The following is a 22155-nucleotide window of genomic DNA, read 5'->3' on the forward strand; positions in this document are numbered from 1 at the left end:
TTATCCTTTTGGCATCTTCATGTGGGCTTAAGGCTGCAATCCTCACCAGTCAGAACTTGCTCATCAATGTCTCCTCCGTCTACATGATTTTTCTCTTTATAAAAATAAAACCAGTTCTTATCCACCACCCTCCTTTCCACAAGAATCCAAGCTGTTGTCCACTGTGTACAAAGATGTTGCTGTTGACAGAGGTATTTTCTGGGCTTACTTTAGCGTGAACTCTTCTCTGGGTTTATATTTTGCCTCAGTGACAGCTAATATCACACTCCTCCTATGCCCTCGGTCCTCCGTCCTGTGGCTCGGAAGCAGATGAATGAAGAGAACACGCTCCAGGAAAGAGGAATGTAAAGGGGTTCAATCGACTCTGAGAAAGATGCGGCTGTGCGTGCCTCTTCTAGTGACACGGCTCACTGGGGTGTGTCTCTTTGTCAGGGCAAAGGCTCCCTCTCCCCATTGAAAGGCCCATTCTCTTTGCCCCAAGAAAGGGAATTCCTAAAGGGTAGGTGAGAATCAGCGATAACAAAAACACCCTGCGATGTAGGACACCGCACTTGCTTTGGCCAGGCCAGCCTTGATTTGGGTCCTCCCTACTGCTCACTTCTTTAGGTAACAGAGAGCCCTGGGTCCGTCTGTTTTCCTGAGGTCCACCGTGTTCCTAACAGATCAGAACGTCCCTTCAAGATCCCTAAAATGGCAGTTGTCATTTCCTGGCAGGGAACCTTCGCAGAAAATGGTGTCCAACGCTCTGTCCATCATGACAATGTGAACGATGAAGCAGATTTGTGTTCGAGACGTATTCTCATTAGGTGCAACCTTCATTAAAAGTAATTAAAACTTGGCAAATATTCTTTTTGGATGATTAATAGGCCATCTCCACTTCTCCTTTTGGGAGGTCAGTTGCCAGTTACCAAAAATGAAACACCTGCCTTTACATCAACGTGGCTACCGCCCGAGATTTAGCAGCATGCGACATTCCCAAAGCTGTTAAATGTGCCCATCGTGCCAAAAATAATGGGGCCTTATGTTTACCTAAGTCCTGAATAAATATGGTGGATTTTGGGACACAAATCTGATTAAAAACTTCTCCCCAGGCCGACATGAAAAACGAAATTAGCTTACTTAGTCAGGTATATGTAATTTATACAGAATATAAAATTGGATGGCAATGAATGGTCATTTTGGTGTTATAAAACACGTCTAAAAGAAAGCATCTCTCAATTTGAATTCCAATTAATGCAATTAATATTTTCCATGCTCAGTTTCAGGGAGTACCTACTCCCCATGACCATGTGAGCCTTATGTATGAAGTTCACCACCGAAGGGCTTTAGGAACAGACTGTTGATTAGACCAGGAGAGAGGAGGATGAGGTTATAAGACAGGAAACCCTGCTTAACACTTTGACTTTTGTTTTTTGATGAAGCATCCATTAAGGAGGACATTGTATTACCCAAGCGGCTTATTCAGTGTGGGATCCACAGAGGTTCCCTCTGGGCCAGACCTCATCACAACCATCACTGCTTTCGACCTTCAGAAGTCTGCAAAGGACATGCATTCTCTTTAGTTTATACACAGATGAGGATATGGAGGCTCCAAGGTTTCAAGCGACTTGCCCAAGTCAGAGCGGGTCACCTGCAACCCTCTCAGCAGCAAGGGCAGACAGGGGTCTGGCCTGGAGCGGCCTTCCTCCCCTGCCTGTGAGGTCAGGAGCCCACACCCTCCACTGGGATCCTGCCCCACAGCGATGGCAGAACACTGAAAAGGAACTCCTCTCTCTGGACTCCCAGACACAAATGCAGTTGGCAGGTCTCCGCTCTTTCCCATGGATGAACGTGTGTTTTTGCGGAAAGACAAGCACAGAGGAGTCGGCGTCTCTCCGTTGTTTTCAGATCTGGCCTGCGCTGGCTGTGTAGCCCGAGTCAAATTAGAGAGACCCATGGCCACATGCAGCCAGAAGGGGTTTAGGGATCATCTCTGCTGGTGCATCCAAACCACCAGAACCAACCAGCTGGTTAACGCATGGATTCCTGGGCCTCACTCCCTGCATTCTGACTCCGTAGGTCTGGGGTGGCCCTGAAGATTCTGCTTTTCTGGAAAGCTTCTGAGGCACGCCAATGTTGCTGGTCCATGAACCCCACCCGAGTTATCACTGAACCAGGATAACCCTATCTTAAAATGGGTGGGCGAACGCAGTTAGTAAATCATCTTAGGCTCCGTAGGCTGTACACTGGGTCACAACTATTCAACTCTGCCCCTCTAGCTGGAAAGCGGCCAGACTATCTGTATGTCAATGCATGCGTCTGTCTTCTGAGAAATCTTGATGAGAACGGGAGGCCCGCGGGACTGCAGTTTGCTGACCCCTCACCAGCTATTAGTGACAGTTTGGGTCTCGAGTTCTTCCCCGCCACTCCTTGCTTTCCGGTGGGTAGGATATTCCTGGTCTTATTTTTCTCCATGACTACGAAGATGAGATATAATCATATCATAAACACTCAGAAAAAGCCATTCTGTATCAGGTTCAACTAGTCCCATATCGTCCTACCTTCATTTATTTTAATAATCATCACATTTGTCTTGATCAATGTTCCCTCTAGTTATTAGGCATCACATAAAAAAGATAAGAATGTTAAGAGATGACAGAGGGGATCATCTTGAATGGTATTTAGGAACTTTCTTCGTGTCAGAAAATAACCTAGAGTTTTATGTCAAGAATGCTTTCGTGAGGTAGAACAAGAAAGGATTCTTAAGCAATGTTACAAAACAACGAAGTTTACGGTGGCCTGACACGCTGCCTTTGTAAAACACTATAAATAAAAAAACATTCTATGGGGATGCCTGGGCGGCTCAGGCGGTTAAGCATCTGCCTTCAGCTCAGGTCATGACAAGGGTCCTGGGATCGAGTCCCACATCGGGCTCCTTGCTCAGTGGGGAGCCTGCTTCTCCCTCTGTCTGCTGCTCCCCCTGCTTGTGCTCTCTCTCAACCCCTCTCTCTCTGACAAATACATAAAAATCTTAAAAAACAAAAACAAACATTCTATGAATAAGGGCGCCTGGGTGGCTCAGTTAAGGGTCCAACTCTTGCCTTCTACTTAGGTCATGATCTTGGGGTCCTGGGGTCGAGCCCCACATTGGGCTCCTCGCTCAGCACGGAGTCTGCTTGTCCCTCTCCCTCTGCTTCTCCCCCTGCTTGCGCGCGTGCGCACACACACACACACTCTCTCTCTAATAAAATCTTTAAAAAAAATTCTATGAACAAAGACATAACCAACAAGTTATATTATTTTTTATTCATGTTAGAATTTCTATCAGTGTTTGAACATTAATATTTAGAGAGTTTGTACATTTTTGCCTTCCAAGGTTTAAAATGAGAACCACACTAGGTCACAAATGGTAACTAATACACATTTCACAATTGCATGAATATTTACTCAATCTCTCACTCTCTTAACACTGTTAAACATTTTCTTTTCCTTGCTGTACTTTACAATGAAAAGTGTGCCCCACTCATGTCTCAGCAAAGTTCCAGACATTACGGATTCATCACATATAAATTCTTTAAAAATATACTTCTGTCAAAAGACTTGATGACTACTATGTACACTACAAAAATAAATTTTCATATAAATAAATTATATGGCATACTTTTATCTTTGTAATTGAAATGACACAAACCCATTTCTGCCAAAACTGGCAGACAATGAGACCCAGTTTGAATATTTATTTCCTTTAAACTCCTTACACTAACACCTACCATGAGTCTTTAATGAACATGTTATATACTCTGAACTATTTAACATTAGTAAGCACTCTATACAAATAAAAATTCTGTTCAAAAGTAAAACACAGCTGTAATAGTGTTTCCAATAGAAATAAAATCCCTGCATTTTTTGTTATAAACTGGCATGACAAATACTGTAGGAAAACATTCTTATGATACAAAATTATAAATATCAGCAAAGATTTAAAAAAAATTAAAACATCCAAATGAACAAACAAGACAGACAAAATAAAACTATTTTAAAAAGAGAGAGAGAGAAATTCTGGCTGCCTGCCCGCCCCCGAGTTCTCCCTTTGCCAATGTGACTGTGGGAAAAAGTTCTACCCCGTGCAGAAAGTGGGGCCGTGTGAGATCTCATGCACCACACAAGCTGGGCTCAGGAAAGGAGCGAGGAGGGCATGCCACGAGCCAGAGGGAAGCAGACCTCAGAATTTTGCACCATCTCTCTCTTGAACGCAGGACCTAAGTTTTCTGAGCAGAGCTGGGTGTTAGGTGGACAGTGTGGCTGACAGAGGCTCCGAACAGTAGACGCGGGCCCGCTGGGGCCCCTGGCACATGAACACACACACCTGGCGGCCACAGAGGGCTTCCAATTAGTATCTTACAGTTTTGTGGCAAGTTTTCGGGTCTGAGGTCACTACACTGCTGGGTACTACTGGGAGCCCATTGCCTTTTGACCGAGATTTTCTGTGGGGAACAGGAGGGCACAATGGGCACTGCCATTCGTGTGCTCCTACAGTAGCTGAGTCTGGGAAGCCACTGCTTCCCGGACACGTGCTGGGGCCCGGCTAGGAGCGGAGGAAGACCAAACCTCAGAGCCACACAACACATGCAAGACAGAGCAAATCTTTAAAAATAACGCCTGGTTGAGAGATCTGCCTCCAGACACATTCTTCAGTGGGGGGTATGCAATGAACATCTCCCTGCTCTTCAATCAGTGTCACATCGAGAGGCCGAGAGGAGGGACACAGTTTATTTAGGAAGTGTGTGCCCATAACGTTACTATTCACATACTGAGAAGGATCCTTCGGAAGCTCTTACCCTGCAGAACTTGACTCCACATCACCAAACTGGAGGCTCACTATTTATTTTTTAAGAAGATACAGACAGATCCAGGAAATCACAACCAACTGTGCAATTTAGGAAGGGGGGGGGTTTAAATTGTAGGGACTCAAAACATCACCTCTGGGTTTACTGTGGGCCCAGAATCAACAGGTTTTTCTACTCGTAGCAGGGTCATTGTCTCTGAAAGATTTCCAATCTGCCCTTAAGCTTTTGAGGGTGCATGTGTATATGTGTGTGTGTGTGTGTGTGTGTGTGTGTGTGTGTGTGTGTGTGAGACAAGAGGTACAAGGAAGGCTGCATACGCTAGAGTATACCTTCATGGCCCAGCTGAGGCTCACCACTAAGCATGTTCTGTAATAATAACTCTTTAATACCAATGAAGATGAGCAGATGTTAGCTCTAAACCCTGAGGTTCCAACGTCCACCACAACGATCCATGCAACAGAGCCCGTCTCCTCTGAGGCATGAATTGGGAGTGTCTGGATAGCAGCCAACGATCGCAAAAGATGCCCTGGACCTGAAACGAGTCTGGCGACAGGATAAGGCGACATTCAGGGCTAGCTTTCCACCAGCACCAAGCAATAAAGATATCCTGACTCTTCCAGCCCAAGGAGGGCAGAGCCCACTAAGGATTACAAGAACGTGAAAAGAAACAAAAAAAAAAAGAAAAATAAAATAAAATCACAGTACAGTACATTGGGAAACCACACACGTGTTCACACACACACAGCCAAACAGAACCACATCCAACTACACCTGGAGAAGCCACCGGGGTTAACGTACTTTCTTCATATCTGCTCATTAAACAACAAAATTATCACGCATAGCGTGTTTGAAAGTTAACAGTAACATTTCATACTACCACAGGGTTGTGATATGCAAATTTAAAATATTTTAAACAGAAACCTTTACAAAATAATCCTATTACATAAGCAATATTTGCATAGAATTATACAGGTAAATTATACAATATTTAAGCAGCAGCAACATATGCTGAAATTTAAGACTACGTTAAGCTTGGTTGTGGCACAGAGACCCATGCACAAATGGGCGGGAGGGGCCGCGGCGGCCTCCCCACTGCCCACTCTGGGGGCAGGAGTGGAGAAAGCCCAGATCACACTACTTTACATCCGTTCCTTCGTATATTACATATGTGTACACCTCTTAAATATATATAGAACTATTTCACAAAATAATACAATCGGTTACAGTAACGCGGAACTGCTCTCCCGGTGCGCACTTCTGTAGGACCCTAAGCCGTTCTCTTCAAGCAGTTCGGGGGCGGGGGCAGGGGGGGGGGGGGGGGGGGGGCTTCCAATCTTTGGCCTCTTTGCTTCAGATTTTACTCACCCTTTAAAAGAAAAAAAAAAAAGTCAGATGAAGCAACAGGTGTATGGGTCCGTATTTAGGAAGCACAAAATCAAGGAAACTGATCAAAGGTATTAGAAATCAGGATGGGGGTGCTGGGTGAGGGCACGAGGGGCTTCTCGGGGTGGGTGGCGAACCCTTCCCCGGTCTGAGGGCCGGCGACATGGATGTGTTCACTCTGTGACCATTCACGGAGCCATGTATCATACATACCTGTTATGGTGCTTTATAAAGATAGAAAGGTGAGAGCTAGCGCCCTTGTGAACTTGGACTAACGCTCAACAGCTCGGCAGTGAGGGGAGGGACCCAATTTAGGACTGGACTGGTTCCCCAAGGATGACAGGGCGTGGACGTGGCAGTCCTTGCCTTGGAGATAAAAAGCCCCTGGGGTTCTATTTGGGCCACACCAACACCCAGGGGCTCCCAGAGGATGCAGCCTGAGAAGCCCCAAGGAGCTCTGCTCTGGGTCCCCCTGCGCATCCGGCCCCTGCGGCTGAGGAGCAGCGATTCCCGGGCCAACCCACCTGCCGCACGCACCTCAGTTGGAGCTGCTGCCCCGGGGCCTCTCCTCACATTCCACGTCCTGCAGCTCTATGACTTCCACCTTGGAGTCCCTCCTCTCGCGCCGGACGTTAAAAGGCACGTGGGGGTCCTCAAACAGCCCGTGGTCAGTCTCGGGGTAGTCCCCGTAGCCCGGGCACAGTCCCCCTCGGGGGCTCCGCGCCGAGCCGGGCCCGGGGGCGGGTGGGGGGTGTACGGCAACAGTCACGGACGCCGAGGCCGTCACAGTGGTGATGGGCTGGCAGTAGCTGGGCGCCGAGCTGCCCATGGCAGTGAACGCGGGGTGCCGAGGGTTGTTAGAACGGGCTCCCCGGGGGCCCGCGCGGTCCCTATTGCTAGGGCTGGAATGCCTGTCAGTAGAAATTTCGAAAGCGTCTCTGCGCGGTCTGTAGGGGGGTGGCCGCAAGCCTTCCCTGGGGGGTTCCCTCCGGAGCTGCTGGCCTGGTCGTCCAGGAGGCAGGAACTCTGAGTCCAGGGGGGGCTGCTGTCGAGGGTTTGAGGGTGGGTGATGTCTTGCTTCGGGATGGACCACCTGCAGAGGGCGAGGGCAGGTTAAAACAGGCGGGAGGATGCTAACCCCAGGCGGGGCATCGCCCCCCGCTGCGCCCGGCCTTCCCTTCCTGGCTCAGGCTCCCGCCGGCCACCCACACACAGCTCTTCACCGAGTGCTCAGTCAACCCCACAAATGCCTGGGAGAGGCCCCGGGGAGGCAAGGGGCCTTCCACCCACAAAAGAAAAACCTGTTCTTTTAGAACCTCCACGGCGTGGCAGAGGAAGGCCTTCTTTGGACCCCGGGCCTAGGCTTTCTCCCGCACAGTTGACCGGACACATAAGGCTGAGGCCCATAAATGCAGGGCTGTGGTGGGAGGGGCCCCGGGCTGCCTTGTCCCACAGTTTGCGCCCCACCCTGCGCTTCAGGGTCAGGTCGCAAGCTCCTCCTCTTTGAAAACGGCTAAGCCTCTGGCTCCAGCGGGCCCAAGCGCAGCCTGTTGGCAGGACTGTCTACACCTACACTGTTGAATACGGTAACCACTAGGAACATACGGCTATTTACACTTAAATGAAGAAAAATGCCAAATTCGGTTCCTTCATTGCACCAGCCACATTTCAAGGGCTCAACGGCCACATGTGGTCAGTGGCTACTATATGGGCGAGCCCAGAGGGAGAATTTCCATCGTCGCGGAAAGTTCTATGGGGCAGCGCTCCTCCGTCCGGTTGTTAGGAATCTGGTTTCTGGGTCTCTATACAAAGCATGGAGCAGCACAGTGGCCACATCAATCAAAAGGACCGTGACCAACTTCAAAGTCGTTCAGCTTGTACCTATTTTTAGGCCCCCGCTGAACAAAACCAGATTCACACTGCAGCTCAGCAGGCGGCGCCACGGGGGGTAAGAGGGGGAAAATTTAGGTTATTTGGTTGGCCCCTCTCTCTTTCATGCAGGGGCTGCTCTGGCCTGGGACTGGAATACCCATTTCCTGGAGGGACAGCAGGAGGCCCTCAGTTGGAGCAACACGAGTCTTAGAACCTTCCTCGGGTTTTGTGTGCTGTGCTCTAGGCCTGGGGGGCTGAGGACATCCTGGGGAGCAGAGAGAGTGCAGGACATGGCTGGGGCTCTGGGAGCCTCTGAGAAGGGGCTCCCAGGCTGCTCATGGCTTTCCTGAATCACTGAAGGCTAAGCTTCCCACTTCTGGTAAAGTCTTAGGCATCAATAACTGAAATCATTTTGTACCAGGGCATTTAAATGCAACAGAAGTGGGAGGAAAAAGAAATCACTCTGTTGGCAATAAAAATACCACTACATTAAAAAAAAAAAAAAAAAAAACTTAAAATGAAATGCAGCAAAAAAAAAAAAGGCCAGCAGCAAGGCACACTTTCCCTCTGGCCCTGAAGCTCAGATTGTACTTAGCCCGAACAAGATACATGCCAGTGCTGCTCATAGCTAGGGTTCCTGGCCCCTGCCCTCTGCAACCCACAGGACACCCAGCCACACGGAACTGATGTTTTTATAGTTTAAGAGGCAAATACTGGCAATTTCATATGATTTGACCTAATCTCTACTTTAAAGTCCTCTCTGTCTGGGATTTGCTGCTCAAAGGAGGCAGGGGCTGCCCCCCTAGGGTGACTTACAGTGGAGCGCGCAAAGACAGGGTTTTCTGTGGCTTCCACGATCACTTGGTGGGCAGGGCCCCCAGTGCCCTGCTGGGCCTCGTAGTGCCGAAGCTCTTCGCTGATGCCTGACACCGTTGTCTGAGAACTATACTCCGAGTCAGAGGAATCAGACCCATTGTTTGCATGACCGGGGGGCACGGCAAAGCGGACCACACTGGGGGGTGGCTCGGGGGAAGGGGTGGGCAGTCGGTTCAGCCCGTTGGCTGGAGATACCTATTTAAGGAGATTCCATATCAGAAGTGTTTTCATCCATTTACCTGCTGGTCACACTCAAAGCAAAGCAAAGTACAGTCGTGCTCAGGGCTCTCTGTACCCGTCCCCCCACTGCCCCGGCCTCTCCCACTCCCCTATGCTCACCTCCCCCACTCTGCCACCTCGAGGCCCATCAGGCCTGGCAGCTGGAACACAAGAACTGCCCTCTGCTTTTACACTTCGGAAAGGCAGGCTGTGCCCTTTTTACTTTTCTTCAAGCCCGGATATTCATCTTGAGTGGAAAATGCTTCATTGATACAGAACTGTAAGACTCGGGGCGCCAATCACGTGGTTTAAGACACCAAAACCAAACCAAAACAAACCCAGTACGACATCCCCCAAAGCTGAAGAGAAAAAAGCCATAGTCATCGAAATGTTTACTGAAAAAGTAAACAGTAATGTTGAGATACCTAAACATCTAAATTCGCAGGGACCCTGGGACAAAGGGCATTCCGGCGGCCTGAGAGGTGTACGTGACACCCGGTGCAATTACTGACCTCGGGGTACGGGCCGAAGAAGGAGAGAAGGACTGGGAGCAAAACCAGCCCGTTGAGAACACCCAGGATTGTCAGGATTGCCAGGACAGCAAAGAAATACCTTGAAGATAGAAGGGAAACAGCGTCATTGACTGTGGCAAAAGTAAATGAAGCCAGCCTTCACGTGCCCAGATATTATGCAGCACGTCAAAACCCAAAATTAACAAAGCCCACACAGTTGCAGAGGCTCTTATAAAACTGTGGTTCACATTCAGCACGAGATTAGTTTTTTCTTTCTTTTTTTTTTTTTACCTTGTGACTCTCGAGGACTACATTCCACAACCCAAAGTGTTAGTTTGTGAAGGGAAGAGAGAAAAATTAGTTTGTTAATTTGCTGAAATCTCTTGGCATGTAATGTTATTTATGAATGTGTTACACAAACACAAAAATATGGAATGTGAGCTGAATGGCTGAGCAGATTGGAAGCACAAACACAATGCAGAGGGGCCCCGTCCGTGAAAACCCAGCAGAAGCAAACAAATGAAGTGAAGGGTGTAGAATTTAAACAATTTAGCTCAGGAGGAAAAGCAGCCCACTTCTGCAGGCAGCTAATCCACTGTGAAATGCTTCTGCATCTTAGAGCAGAATCTCTAATTAAGTCTCGAGCGGATCAGGTAAGGCTTTCCCTGGGCTTTCATTAATCACAACTTTCTGCCTAGAATTCTGTGAGTTCCAGTTTTACCAAACAGCTCCAATTGCAACCTTTTTAGAACACAAGAACCAGCTTTCTGCAAAGAAAACGCTGCCCATTCTGTGGTTGCTGGGGCATTTGCGGGGGAGGGCGGCCCACAATGAGGGGGCTGCTCTGCGGGCCAATCTTTTGTTGAACAATTTAGCATCTCTGAATACTCTTGTTTTGCGTCAGCCAATTCAAACATAAAGGCTGCAGCACCATGAAGAAGAGGAGAGTGCGCAAGTGGCCCTGCTTTCCCACCATTGAGGGCTAAGGTCTGGGATCCTTCATGAATACCAAGGTAAACCTGTCAGCTCGGGCGAGCGGCTGGCCGACGCTCCCCACAGCTGCAGGGAGCGGGCTCCACGCAAGTGTACATTTTCTGGAACTAACAATATCTAGGGCAATTTTGCTGGAAGGAGGCTGAGGTGGCGGAGAGCTCAGGATGTTCTGGGAAGAGGGAGGGCAAGATATCTATCTGTTAATGGTCCTCTTGATCATAAAACAGAACAGGCACCTAACTTCACCATGACTATATATGTTTCGACATTAGATGAAAGGAGCGAGAATCCCTATAAAAATACAAATACCTCGCAGCTATTGTAAACACTAGAAACTTCTGAGCCGCCTTAGTAAAAAGCAAGCCGCCAATGTCTTGCTCTAATGTAAACTGCAGGAACTTGAGGCTGAAGCATATATCAGCAGCAGCATTAAGACATTTGCATCCCATCCATCTAACTGTAGCATAAACAGACCAATTAGATTTCTGACGGCTTAGCGTATACAATGTCTGCTCATTTAGTTGACCTCAGTGAGGGCTTTATCAGGTTAATCCATCCAGTTCTAGAAAATGGGAAGCCCTTTTAAGTGCTTGAAACAAGAACCCTGATATCTCTGGGAGAGAACAGGAAGCCACGGGTTCGATGAGAGTTGGGATTCTGCGCTCCATTCTGGTTCCCAGCTGGTTGCTCCACTTCTGGCAAAGATCCCCCTCTGGGGCTCACTCAGCTTCCCCACGAGGCTGAGTGAGATCCTCTGAGATCGCATCACGCCCAGCCTTTCCCATGCTTCTGAACTGCCTGTGAACTCCCTCTCCCCACCAGATTGTAAGCCACATGGAGGGGGACGGGGTCCACGTAACTTGCTGCTCTGTACCATGGCACTTACGAGGTGCTTGTTACATTGGGTTGAGGGAGAAATCATGCAAAAGAAACTCTCCTTGACACGGGTTTTAGGCCATAAAGAAACATCTACTAATGCCTGAATATGCGTATGCTAAGGCAATAAAGGAAAAGCCAAAGTCAAGTTAAGAGCTGAAAATAAAACTCCGGCCAAAAGCTTGATCTAATTTAGGCATACATCTACCTGGTATTGGCAAACAAGAATGTACTAATTGGCTTGTTAGCTGATTAACAGTGTTGTGTTGAGAAGACCAGCAGCATGGGTATCACCTGGGAGCTGGCTGGAAATGCAAACTCTGCTCCACACCCTCCCTGCCCCCAACGAAATCCAAGCTGCATCTGCAGAGCCTCGGATGATTCAGAAGCACAGTATGGTCTGAGAAGTTCTGGTCCACACTGTGATCGCCGCCCCACCTCTCCGTTAGCCCACACTAACTACACCGAGGGAATGCTGGCCCTCCTTCGAGGAAGGCTTAATCTCTGCTGCCCAGCTGGCTAGTGGGGTAGGCCACAGACCAATGGCCTGATCTTTTTTCTGCAATAAGGAAACTTGGACTGAAACTCAAAACCCTCTTCTTTTCACTTGAAAATGCAAGACCTATCACAGGCCCACACAGCGAGAAAGCCTGTTTAGATTCTCTCTCCAGATTCCTGAAGCATCCCAAGCCGGGCAGTCATGCCTCACATTCAGTTCTGCTTTACCACGGTTCTAATTCTGGACTATCTTTCGCTTACGGATGGTTCTGGCCTTGCCCTTCCATGGAGCAGCAGTGTTACATCCAAGAGCGGCTACTTGCCGAAGCTGTGGGGGCTGTTCGGAGCAGAAAATGGTCTTTCCCTGCAGTGCGCAAATTCTTTTCAGAAGGCAAACTCGCTCTCCTTTTCTATGTCACACACTCATATTCTTCATAAATCCACGAGAAACTGCTTGCCAGAGGATCCAAAAAGAAGTATCCAAACTAGGTCTGGATTTCCAACATTTGGCACCAAAGTCACACATTTACTGCTCCCTAAATCTTACTAAGAACTTGAATGTGAAGTCTGGGCATGCTACCTTTGCTTCTTAGAAGAACAAAATGTAGGTGACAATTTTAGGTATTTGTAAGTTTTCTTTTCTATCGATTTGAAAGAGAGGTGAAGGTCAAAGTCAGTGAGGGGGAACCAAGGTCAGAACTGGGGTACTGGGTGGTCCCCTGGTTTCACACTGTGGAACTCTGTGCTGCTAGTCACACTCTCCACTCTGCTTCCCAAGATGTTCCCTAAGATGGCTCTGGCAGAGAGCTTGTCCTTCTACCTCTTGGCAGGTCTCTGAGTTAAGAAACTCAACAGAAGAGGAGTCACGGACTGTGGTGATCATTTTACAATGTACTAGTATAGCAAAACATCATGTTGGATACCTTAAAAAATATATGATTTTTATTTGTCAGTTACACCTCAATAAATCTGGGGGACAAAGAGTAGAGTCACAATGAAGACATGCTGCTCTCCACAGGATACAGAAGGAAATCTGCAACGGAGATCATAAGGGTGATAGTGATTGCTAGAAATTAAGAACCGTCTCCCCTCCTGCTTACCTGACAATGAAATCAAACTCAGACCCTGCGAGCATCAGCACTCCCAGCAGAGTGGAAACGGCGCCGTCCAGGACGGGTGCAAATATGTGCTCCAGGGCGAGTGCGGCCCTGCGGTTCTTATCGCCAATGGCCGTTAGGAAGGCCTGCGCAACGAGAAGAGGCGGGATGAGCCCATTCCCGGACGGAAGCCCCTGGGCAGCTCTGTCCAACATGCCACCAGCTTTCTTACTCGGTAAGAGTAATCTCTCGCATCTTCCTTTCTAGCTCCTGCAATATTTAATTGGGGTTGCTCAAGTACCTAACGCTAGGCTTATGCTAAAATGGCCTGTTCATGATACTGTGTCATGTTTGGTGTTGATATAAATCTTGAGTGACAAAAAAAGACAAAGCATATTTACTTTAAATTAAAAACCAAACCAAAACTATACAAACATGAGCAAAATGTCCTCTTCTTTTGCTGCTGCCCCCCTCGGGTTTCCTCCCCAACCTGCATGACCTCACGGCTTTCACATGGGAGGCCCACAGTGTGAAGATGACAGCATCCTTCCTGATTTGGGGGAAGGTCAAGATCTTACTTCTAGGTGGGCTTAGTTGAGGGTTGCGTGCAACTGGGTGCCAAGTACCTATTTCCTCATGATGATGCAGAATTTCCATTGCCGGGTTCAAACTAATGTGTTTGTAGTACATCTAAGTACCACGGAAGGATCACAAGAAAAATACAGGACTCGAAATTCAAATCGAGCCTGTTCTAACTCAGTGTGGTCATATCTCCCCTGCTCCTTCACTTCCTAAAGCTCCGCTAGGTCAAGAATACTACTGATACCAATGGCAACTTATATAGAGTAAGTCCCAGCATATCGGACTGTTGGCTTGATGGGGTGACCCAGGACCATTTTAATGGGAGTCAGTTCCTGTCATACCCTGCCTGGCCCTTCGATGGGACCCCAACAGGAGTTTGGTACAAGTCCTTTCTCTGCCTGAAAGCTACAGGCTGCTCTGGGATATGCTGAGAAGGTTCAGGAACTCTGCAGACCATAGCTCCTTAAAAATCAAGGCCTATCACACATTGGGTGCACTCCCATGCCTTGCATAGCTTGTGGAAGAATACTAAGGTTGTTCTCTTGAACAGACGAAGAAAGAAAAGTATATAAAAATGTGCTATGAGTTTCTGTACTTTTCACTAAAGTGCATACGCTCTAGAATGCACATGCTTTTCCAGAGTGGGGAAGGCTTTAGGATCAACAGAATTGCCTTTTTGTCTTGGGAGGAAAGCACCAAGACAGTCTGGAACCATGTTACTTTGTGCCATACTTGGGCCACAAGGCTGCAAGGGTCAAGTAGGGTTTTATCATCTCACACCCAACTTATACTGTGGGAACAGTGAACTGATAGGAACCCACTGATTCCTTGAAGAGTGCTCGCTCCTCACCAACCTTATTCCATCATTTTACAAACCTCGAAAGAGCAGTACCTGCCTGCTTTAAATAGACCTTCACATATAGGACAAGCTAAGAACACCATACCCTGCGTGTGGATGGTCTCGTGATGCAGATGGGGGCTACAAGCATCGAGCAGGGGTGATGGCTCACAAAGCCAAGCTGGCTCTTGAGCCTCCTTAAATTCTTGGAATTACATCTTGCATGAGCGGTGGAAGCATTCCTTAATTGTTTATCCAGCACTGGTGTGTGCATTTATGTTCACACTACCTCACATGTAAGGCCCAGAGTGCCACGACAGGCTGTAGTTTTCATTTCCACTGTAAAAACCTGTTCTAGAACACTCTTGTTTGCTATGCTGGCTACCAAAAAAAAAAAAAAAAAAAAAAAAAACAAACCCAAAAAAACCGTAGTTTTCATTTGCATCAGAATAAAATGGGTGGATTCTTCACTCTCATGTAAAGTTTTCTCCTTTTTGAAGAAATGATATTAAGCATTATTTACATTCTAAGCTCTAGGCTGGTGGGCTCTTCTTTTTAAAAAATCCCCTCTCCCTCCTCCCAGCTCAATGGGGGAAAAGAATTTGGGGAGGCTCGAAATTTAGAGAATATTGCTTCTGTATTATCAGCTTTTTGTTGAAAATGGCACAACCTCAACAAAACATTCTTTCTGAAACACATAAGTTTATAGACTCTAAACTGCATGTCAAGGCCCCTGAAAGACTCCCTGTGGAGAAACTAAGAAGGCACAAGACAGAGCCAACGTGTAGATATACACATGTGCGGACACGCATATGCCGTGTGTTGAGCCCCAGGAAAATCAACGCTAGTGACCGCAAAAGCAAGGCTAAAAGTAATGTGACCCAGGCTCAGTGCTAGGTTTCCTATCCAGGGCATTCCACACATCAGCATTTCTGCAGTCAATAAATATTTATGGAGTGGCTAACCAATCACCCCAAGGACTTAGGCTAGAAGCATGAGTGTGGACAGAACATAAACCACACACTGCTAGGAGGCTTCTGAATAATTTTCTGATATATGTACACAATGGGTTTGTCTCTTGGTTTAAAGTCTCCTCCTGATGTTTAACTTCCTCCAACAAACCGTTCATGGGACTGGACATAGAGAGAGGAGGGGGTGGAAATCCTGTTGAGAGCAACCCTGCTTCTCTTATGTTCCTCTCTCTCAAATTTGGAGGCAGGGAAGTCGAAGGAGCTGGGTGGGCTCAGGTGGGAGAACCAATTCCTCAGTCAGGCTGTCCTGCCATGCCTGTGTAGTCTCACTTTATCTCCGCTTTATAACTGTGATTTTAAAAATTGGGTGCTTTCATGTGCAATCACACACACTCACACCATCTAACTCAGGAACAAAGTTGACAACTTACACACCTCTCATGACTCTAAGGACATCAAATAAGCAGAATCCTTCCTGGCCCCTTGCTGACCTGCCCAGTGAACTTTCACCTCCAATGCCCTTCTCCTTAGACTGCCCAAGAGGGAAGGAGCCCACCTAAATTTCAGCCACTCCTCATGCAGGAATGCCTGTGCTCTGAAGCCTCTTCACTATGACACGTTGTATGTGTGTTCCTTGATGTTGGAGAAAACCCAAAAGGTCCCCAACCTGGAGACAACCAAAGCTAAAGTAAACATGTTGCCTTTCCATAAAGTTCTCGATAGAGAGGTCTCCCATACCAGAGCAACATGAACGGTGAACTCCACTCCTATGCCGACGGAAGCAATCAAGATGACCACGGGCACGGCACTCAGCTTGATTCCAATGAGGCCCATCATGCCAAAGAGCTCGACCGTCATCAAAGCCAGGACCGTCACCTTTAAGAAGACGCACGGGATGAGTGGATGGGCACAAACACTCTGGGTGCTGACAACAGGGGAGGGGCTCACTCCAGATCAAGAGCAGAGAAAACACCAGGGACCTAAATGTAATGAAAACGCTGACTTGCTTTCACTCTGGACACCTGTCTTTACTTTCTAATTCACCGTTGTCGCTGCTGAGAAGGGAGACTTTGGGACAATTTGGGGATAGCTGTTTTGGGCCAGCAGCCTGTTTGAGGAGTACAGAAAGGCAAAGCTCAGTATTACTACTGAAAGCTGTTTTTCCAACATATCTGCTCTAGAAAGCAAAAAAATAAAAGAAAAGTTAAAAAAAAATTTCACAACTATTCCATTTGAGTCATCTAGGAATTACACAAACATGAACTGGTAACTAGCTACAAATTTAATATAGTTTAAAACAAGCTTATTTCCTTCTGTTTTGATTTTAATCATCAGAAACTGTCCTTCAATTTACAACAGAATTGAAACTTGAAGAGTTTTTGGTTGCCCCACCCTCCACCCTAAAGAAAGCAGATAGGACGGGTGAATAAAAGTTCTTTCTTTTAGGTAAAGGCAGCTTTGCTTTTGTTCGGAGAGCCCATGGGTTAAGAGAGGATGACGAGGGAGAAAGGGGACTTCTGGTCAGCTGACACGGGTCAGGTTACAGGCGCCTTCACTTTGAAGAAGCGAGGAGCAAGGCGGGTGGACACAGCAGACAGCTAAATCCAAGGAAAAGCTCTTATTTGCCATTTGCGCAGAGATGCAAAGGAAATCTGCGAGGTAGACTTTGGAGTTTCTTGGGCCAAAGGGGAGAAAACACAAATGAAACAATAAACTTCCCACAGATGGAAGAGAAGGAGTGAATGAATGATCTTTCCTGGTCGGGGGTGGGACGGTGGACAGCGGTGGCAAGGGAAGGACGAGTCCAGTAACAGTTCCCTGTGCTTTCTGTTAAGAAGCTAATGAAAGATGGACAACATCAATTGCTTAAGCACCACGAAAACCCCTACAGACTAAACATTTACCTTTTAACATACCTGCTGCACAGACATATGGTGCAGAAATGAGACCTGGTCTCTGTTTTTATAATTTTGTCATTTTGAAGGCTGTACCACAGTTTGTGGAATTTAAACACTGCCATGATTTTATTAGACTCTACGTGAAACTTACTTCAGATCTGAGAGTATTATACTTGGAAAAAGGATGTCAAAAAAATCGGCTAGTAATACCAGTTCATCAACGTCCTTCAAACTTTAAAACACACACAACACACACAACCATCTCGGAAACCATTTTACCCATAGACCACTGCCCTAACTTCTCTATTTACCTCCCCCTCCCCTTTTCTAGAAGAATCTTTCCTATGTTAGGTCAGGGATGTAGTCACAAAAGGACCCTTTAAGTAAAAAAAAAAAAAAAAAAAAATTAGTTACATTTGTATTTAATAAATGCTCACCGTTTTCACATTTAATAAATGCTAGGAGCGGTTATAGAGAGTGTGTTTTAAAACTTCCCTGTCTTTACACAGAAAGCTGAAAGCTGTAGGAGAAGGGACACAAGATGAAGGCCATTAAAGGCTCTACCTAACCATGAACCTCGCCACCTCCAGCAGAATAAATATAGCAAGGATGATGCAATCTATACCCTCCTCCAGAGGCCCAGACATAAACACAGCTTCCCCGCTGCAGCAAGAGCTAGGCCGAAAGGAATCTGACTTCCACAAAAGCCCTGCAAATGAACTCACAATGATCCCGGCCGTCCAGGGGTTCAGGAGGAAGACGGCACACACCAGGAACGTGCAGGCCAGCACCACGCTGATGGACAGCAGGAGCCAGTGCCGGAGGCCGATGTACTGCTCCCAGAAGAGGAAGGGGTAGCCGTTGGGGTAGCTGGAGAGCCCCAGGCTCGTGTAGTTGTTGCAGATGGTTCTGACCTTTTCGATGGCTTCCACAAAGTCTGAAGTGTCCCGCAAGCCGTTGAGGTAGAAAGGGAACTGAGCGTATTCGATGGGCTCCGCTGCTGGGACTGGACAGGGAGACAGTGGGAAGAGGCCAGGGCTGAAGGCTCGGGGCAACAGGACAGAGGGCGAACGGGTGTGACCAGATTCGGGGGAGCCACCACACGCCCCAGGGTCAGCCCTCCTGGATGCACACCCCGCATGCTCCGCCACTGATCACAATGAACAGAGAAGGGACTCTGCCACCAGGTCCCCTAACTGGGCTTCTTTCAATGTGAAGCACAAACAGTACTGGGGACGGTCTTGGGGACTTTACAGTCTTAATCTCTGGTTTAAGAGAGCTTTAAGCAATAATCAACATTCTATTTTTTTTTTTCTGGTGGGGGGAGGGGAGGAGCCTGGGGCCTGGGTATTTATTTAACCTTTGATTTTAATCTTCTGGAAGCAGTCACTTTTGTGATGTGTCTAAACAAGAATTCAATGGCAGGAGCATTTTTTGTTCGACTGACACAAGGGAAAATACGAAGTTCAAACTGTTCTACTCAGTCCCTTATGAGAACAAAATAACTCGAAAGTCATGCTTTCCTGAGAAAAACGCTTAACTTTCTTATCCTTTTAGTGATCTAACACACTTAAACCTTCCATGCTTCTTTTTTAATGCAATGCTAAGTCTTCAGCAGCAGGGGAAGAAATCCTTACACAACAAGCATTTAGTTACTGCCGTTGTGTGTTCCAGACCCTTTGGGGTCATTCAGTTGACTTGCTAAACATGATTTGCCCTATTATAATCTCAACTATAAATTTTCATTAAGACAAGCCTTGGCTGCTTGCCACAAGGCTCTGGGGTTTAGATACAGAGAAGCACAACCTGCTTCCTCTCCGGCCATGTTTGCAGAGGGACCCGTCTTCTTTGTCACGTCCTCCCTCGGCCTCCTATCCAAGGTGGAAGCTACTAGTATCTTGAACATCAGTGCAAATTAAATCCATACAGGACCACCTTTCAAAGTCAGGGCTGGGAGGGGAAAGGAGAGGACACTGCTGTATACAGACTACCCTGCTCCGGTTTAAACAGCTTTGACAGAATACAGGTGCTTGGTGGCTTATAGGAATGACCCAACTTGCCAAAAATTCCTTCAACACCAGAGTTGACAAAGTTAAGATAAACATATAATCCCCAGCGATAAAACTCTGCAATAGTAAAATAACACTCAACCTGGAGGCGTCCCCAGCTTTCACATGGAACAGCTGGTGTGAAAGAGAGCTGCCTGGTGGGCGTCCTAGGGTGAAAGCTACAAACGGAGATTAGGGACTCTCATTTCCCAACGTGATAGAGCACGGTTGTATCCATTACACATCCTCATCTGTCTCCCAGAGTTTTAAACTCAAAGAAATATATTGTTCTGTTTACACTTCTGAACCCTGGGTAAGTGTCAGCAGATGAGGGCCATGGCTGAGCTTGGGAGAACAGGGTGAGGCCCTGCGCGCGGTGGGTCCCCGTGGAGGGCTACTCACTTCTGAGCCTGGTTTCTGGCATGTAGTCGGCTTTGTCGTGCACCCACTCAGGTCGGTGAGGCCGGATGTTGGCCTGGGAGGCGGCGTAAGCCACAGGGTCATTGCTGACCCAAGCAGTCAGGTAGATGTAGAACGCGCTGGGATTGATGATGCCATCCGCGTCCACCAGGCGCCGTTTGGTCAACTGCAAAATGGGAAGAAGAGGGGTCTTTCAGAATGGGGCTGGCGGGGGCGGGGGAATGGGGCTGTCTGGAGGGGGGAAAAGAAGCTGAGCGCTGCACCAGCATTTGCAACAAAGCCGAGAATGCCCCCTCTTTGAACATATAAGAAAATCCCGTCAGAACACCTTTGGTTTCTTTCAAAATGCACTTATCAGAGGATGCAATAATGGGTGTGTTTATAACACACACACAGTTCTGCAGATGGTCCAGGAATTGACTGAACCAATTAAATCTGAATGCTAAAAGACTGTCTGCAGCCAAGGCAGAGAATGAACAATCTGGAGAAACATATTTATAGGAGGGGAGGCGGGGGGAAACCTGGCAAGAATCCCCATACACGTCTGTGTGCAGTTAACCTCTGCTGTTAACACTGAAGGAAATGCCACCCAGTAAATGGAGGAGAGCTATAAAAATAAAACAACATCTGTATAAATTTTGCTAACACTAGCCTCCTATGACCTGTGTATTCACAAAATGCCCATCGCCTGAGAGTGGAAGGGGTTGGTGCACAACCATGGTCTTTCTGGGTACCCCGATTTCTGAGAGAGCTGGTCCCACTGAGCAAGCCCCATCCTAGGCCACGGAATACAACACTCCCTCTCTCTAAAGGAGGTCCTGGGGGCTCTGCTTAGGTGCAAACACCGTGAGAGAGACATACACACACATCCACACACACTCACACACACAAATATATTTTTCCTGTTTACTTTGATTCAGGCCTGACTCCAATGCTTTTGGCCTTCTTAACAAAATGAAAAACACCAGTGACAGCAGTTAATAGAGAAAGAGTGAAGGAAGAAAGAGTCGAGCGACAAAACGAAACTTCAGGGGTCTGGATTCAATTAATCCCCAGGATATGTAACAACTGCATGTCTTCAAGCCGTCTCTGGAATTACAGAGCACAGCTCATGGTCTCCGTGCACGCAGCAGGCTTTTCTCCCTCCCGGGAGGAGGAAGTGCTATCCGAGGGCCTGGCCCAATCCCCTTCGCTCCACGGTGTCCCTGGTCCTGAAGGCCCGGCCCAGCCACCGGGCATCCCCCTGCTATCTCTCCCACAGGTTCCTCTGCCCATATCCTTGTCAAACCTGACAGCGTGCCGTGCCGCATGCGGCCATAAAGCACCAAGTTCACACTCCATAATAACTCTGAACAATGTACTTTGTAAATCTGTCACCTTTAACGCCAGCAAAAAAGGGGAGACAATAAACAGAGCTGCTGGGAAGATCATTAGCATGACGGTTTTCTGCCTGAGGGGGAAGCAAGTAAGCTGCGAGGGGCAGAGGGAGTGGGCTCTGGGAGGGCTGGGAGTGGTGCTGGCCTCGTTCGAAGTCTGAAGGGTCCAAACACACTCCCCAACATGCCTGAGGAATCAAAAGGGATATGCTGGAATCCGAGCATCACAGAGAAGATGCAAATGCAGTTGGAGAATATGATTACTGAACAGAAGCAGCTCTGATTACCCAGGGGAGTGAGCAGGATGGCGGGTGCACTCAGGTTCCAAGGACTGGCATTTCTGTTTGCCTCACTCATGACACAGCCGTCTGTCTGTCCTCCTTCTCCACCTGCTGGGCCAGGGTGACCCCAAGGAATGGAATGCAACCAATCCTCCCATCCTTCTAGAAACCTCTCTGATCTCCTAGCTCATCCATCCACCTTAAATTCTGCTCATTCAAACGACTGTTACCATTCTTCCAAGTTTGAAGAGAATCAAGACCAACATGGTAATGTAATGAGTGCTAGAATTCAAAAGAGAACAGTACAACACAGCATTTCTAGTATCTGAAAGATACTGCCCACTGCCTCGAGGGTTCTTGGTTGGAACCACGGCTGTGGAGGTAGGTGGTCCACATGTCCCCATTTGACAGAGAAGCAGACTGAGGCACTCAATCAGCTGATGGGATGAAGTGAATCAGAGCCAACTCAATATTCTACCAGACCCTGATGCCCCAGGTCTCCAGAGAGCACAGGCTGGGCGGGCAGGCTATCAAGCAGTCTCTGCTCTATCATGCCCTGGGAGCTCCCAGGGTGTAGGGCAGGGAGAGT

The 22155-nt window shown here is 47.7% G+C and overlaps 1 protein-coding gene across 7 annotated transcripts in view; it reads right to left on the bottom strand.

Moving 5' to 3' along the window:
- Positions 1–3259: 3259 nt before the first annotated feature.
- Positions 3260–22155, bottom strand: part of PTCH1 (patched 1) — a 70711-nt gene continuing 51815 nt past the window's right edge. For 4 of the 7 annotated variants that reach the window (XM_073880714.1, XM_073880713.1, XM_025851659.2 and 1 more), the window contains 8 exons: positions 19892–20075; positions 18167–18447; positions 16282–16419; positions 13156–13298; positions 9689–9788; positions 8898–9152; positions 6747–7302; positions 3260–6192 (listed from right to left, as the gene is read on the bottom strand). In XM_073880714.1, coding sequence (XP_073736815.1) covers positions 6748–7302; positions 8898–9152; positions 9689–9788; positions 13156–13298; positions 16282–16419; positions 18167–18447; positions 19892–20075 — 1656 coding nt within the window. In that variant the 3' untranslated portion in view covers positions 3260–6192; position 6747. Of the gene's footprint in view, positions 6193–6733; positions 7303–8897; positions 9153–9296; positions 9536–9688; positions 9789–13155; positions 13299–16281; positions 16420–18166; positions 18448–19891; positions 20076–22155 lie in introns of those variants that run through there. The other 3 variants (XM_073880712.1, XR_012374761.1, XM_073880716.1) reach the window with 3 other exon arrangements.

The sequence above is a fragment of the Callorhinus ursinus genome, unplaced genomic scaffold, assembly GCF_003265705.2.
Source record: "Callorhinus ursinus isolate GAN/ISIS: 27379988/994484 unplaced genomic scaffold, GSC_fseal_2.0 scaffold39, whole genome shotgun sequence".
In the NCBI taxonomy this organism is placed as follows: domain Eukaryota; kingdom Metazoa; phylum Chordata; class Mammalia; order Carnivora; family Otariidae; genus Callorhinus; species Callorhinus ursinus.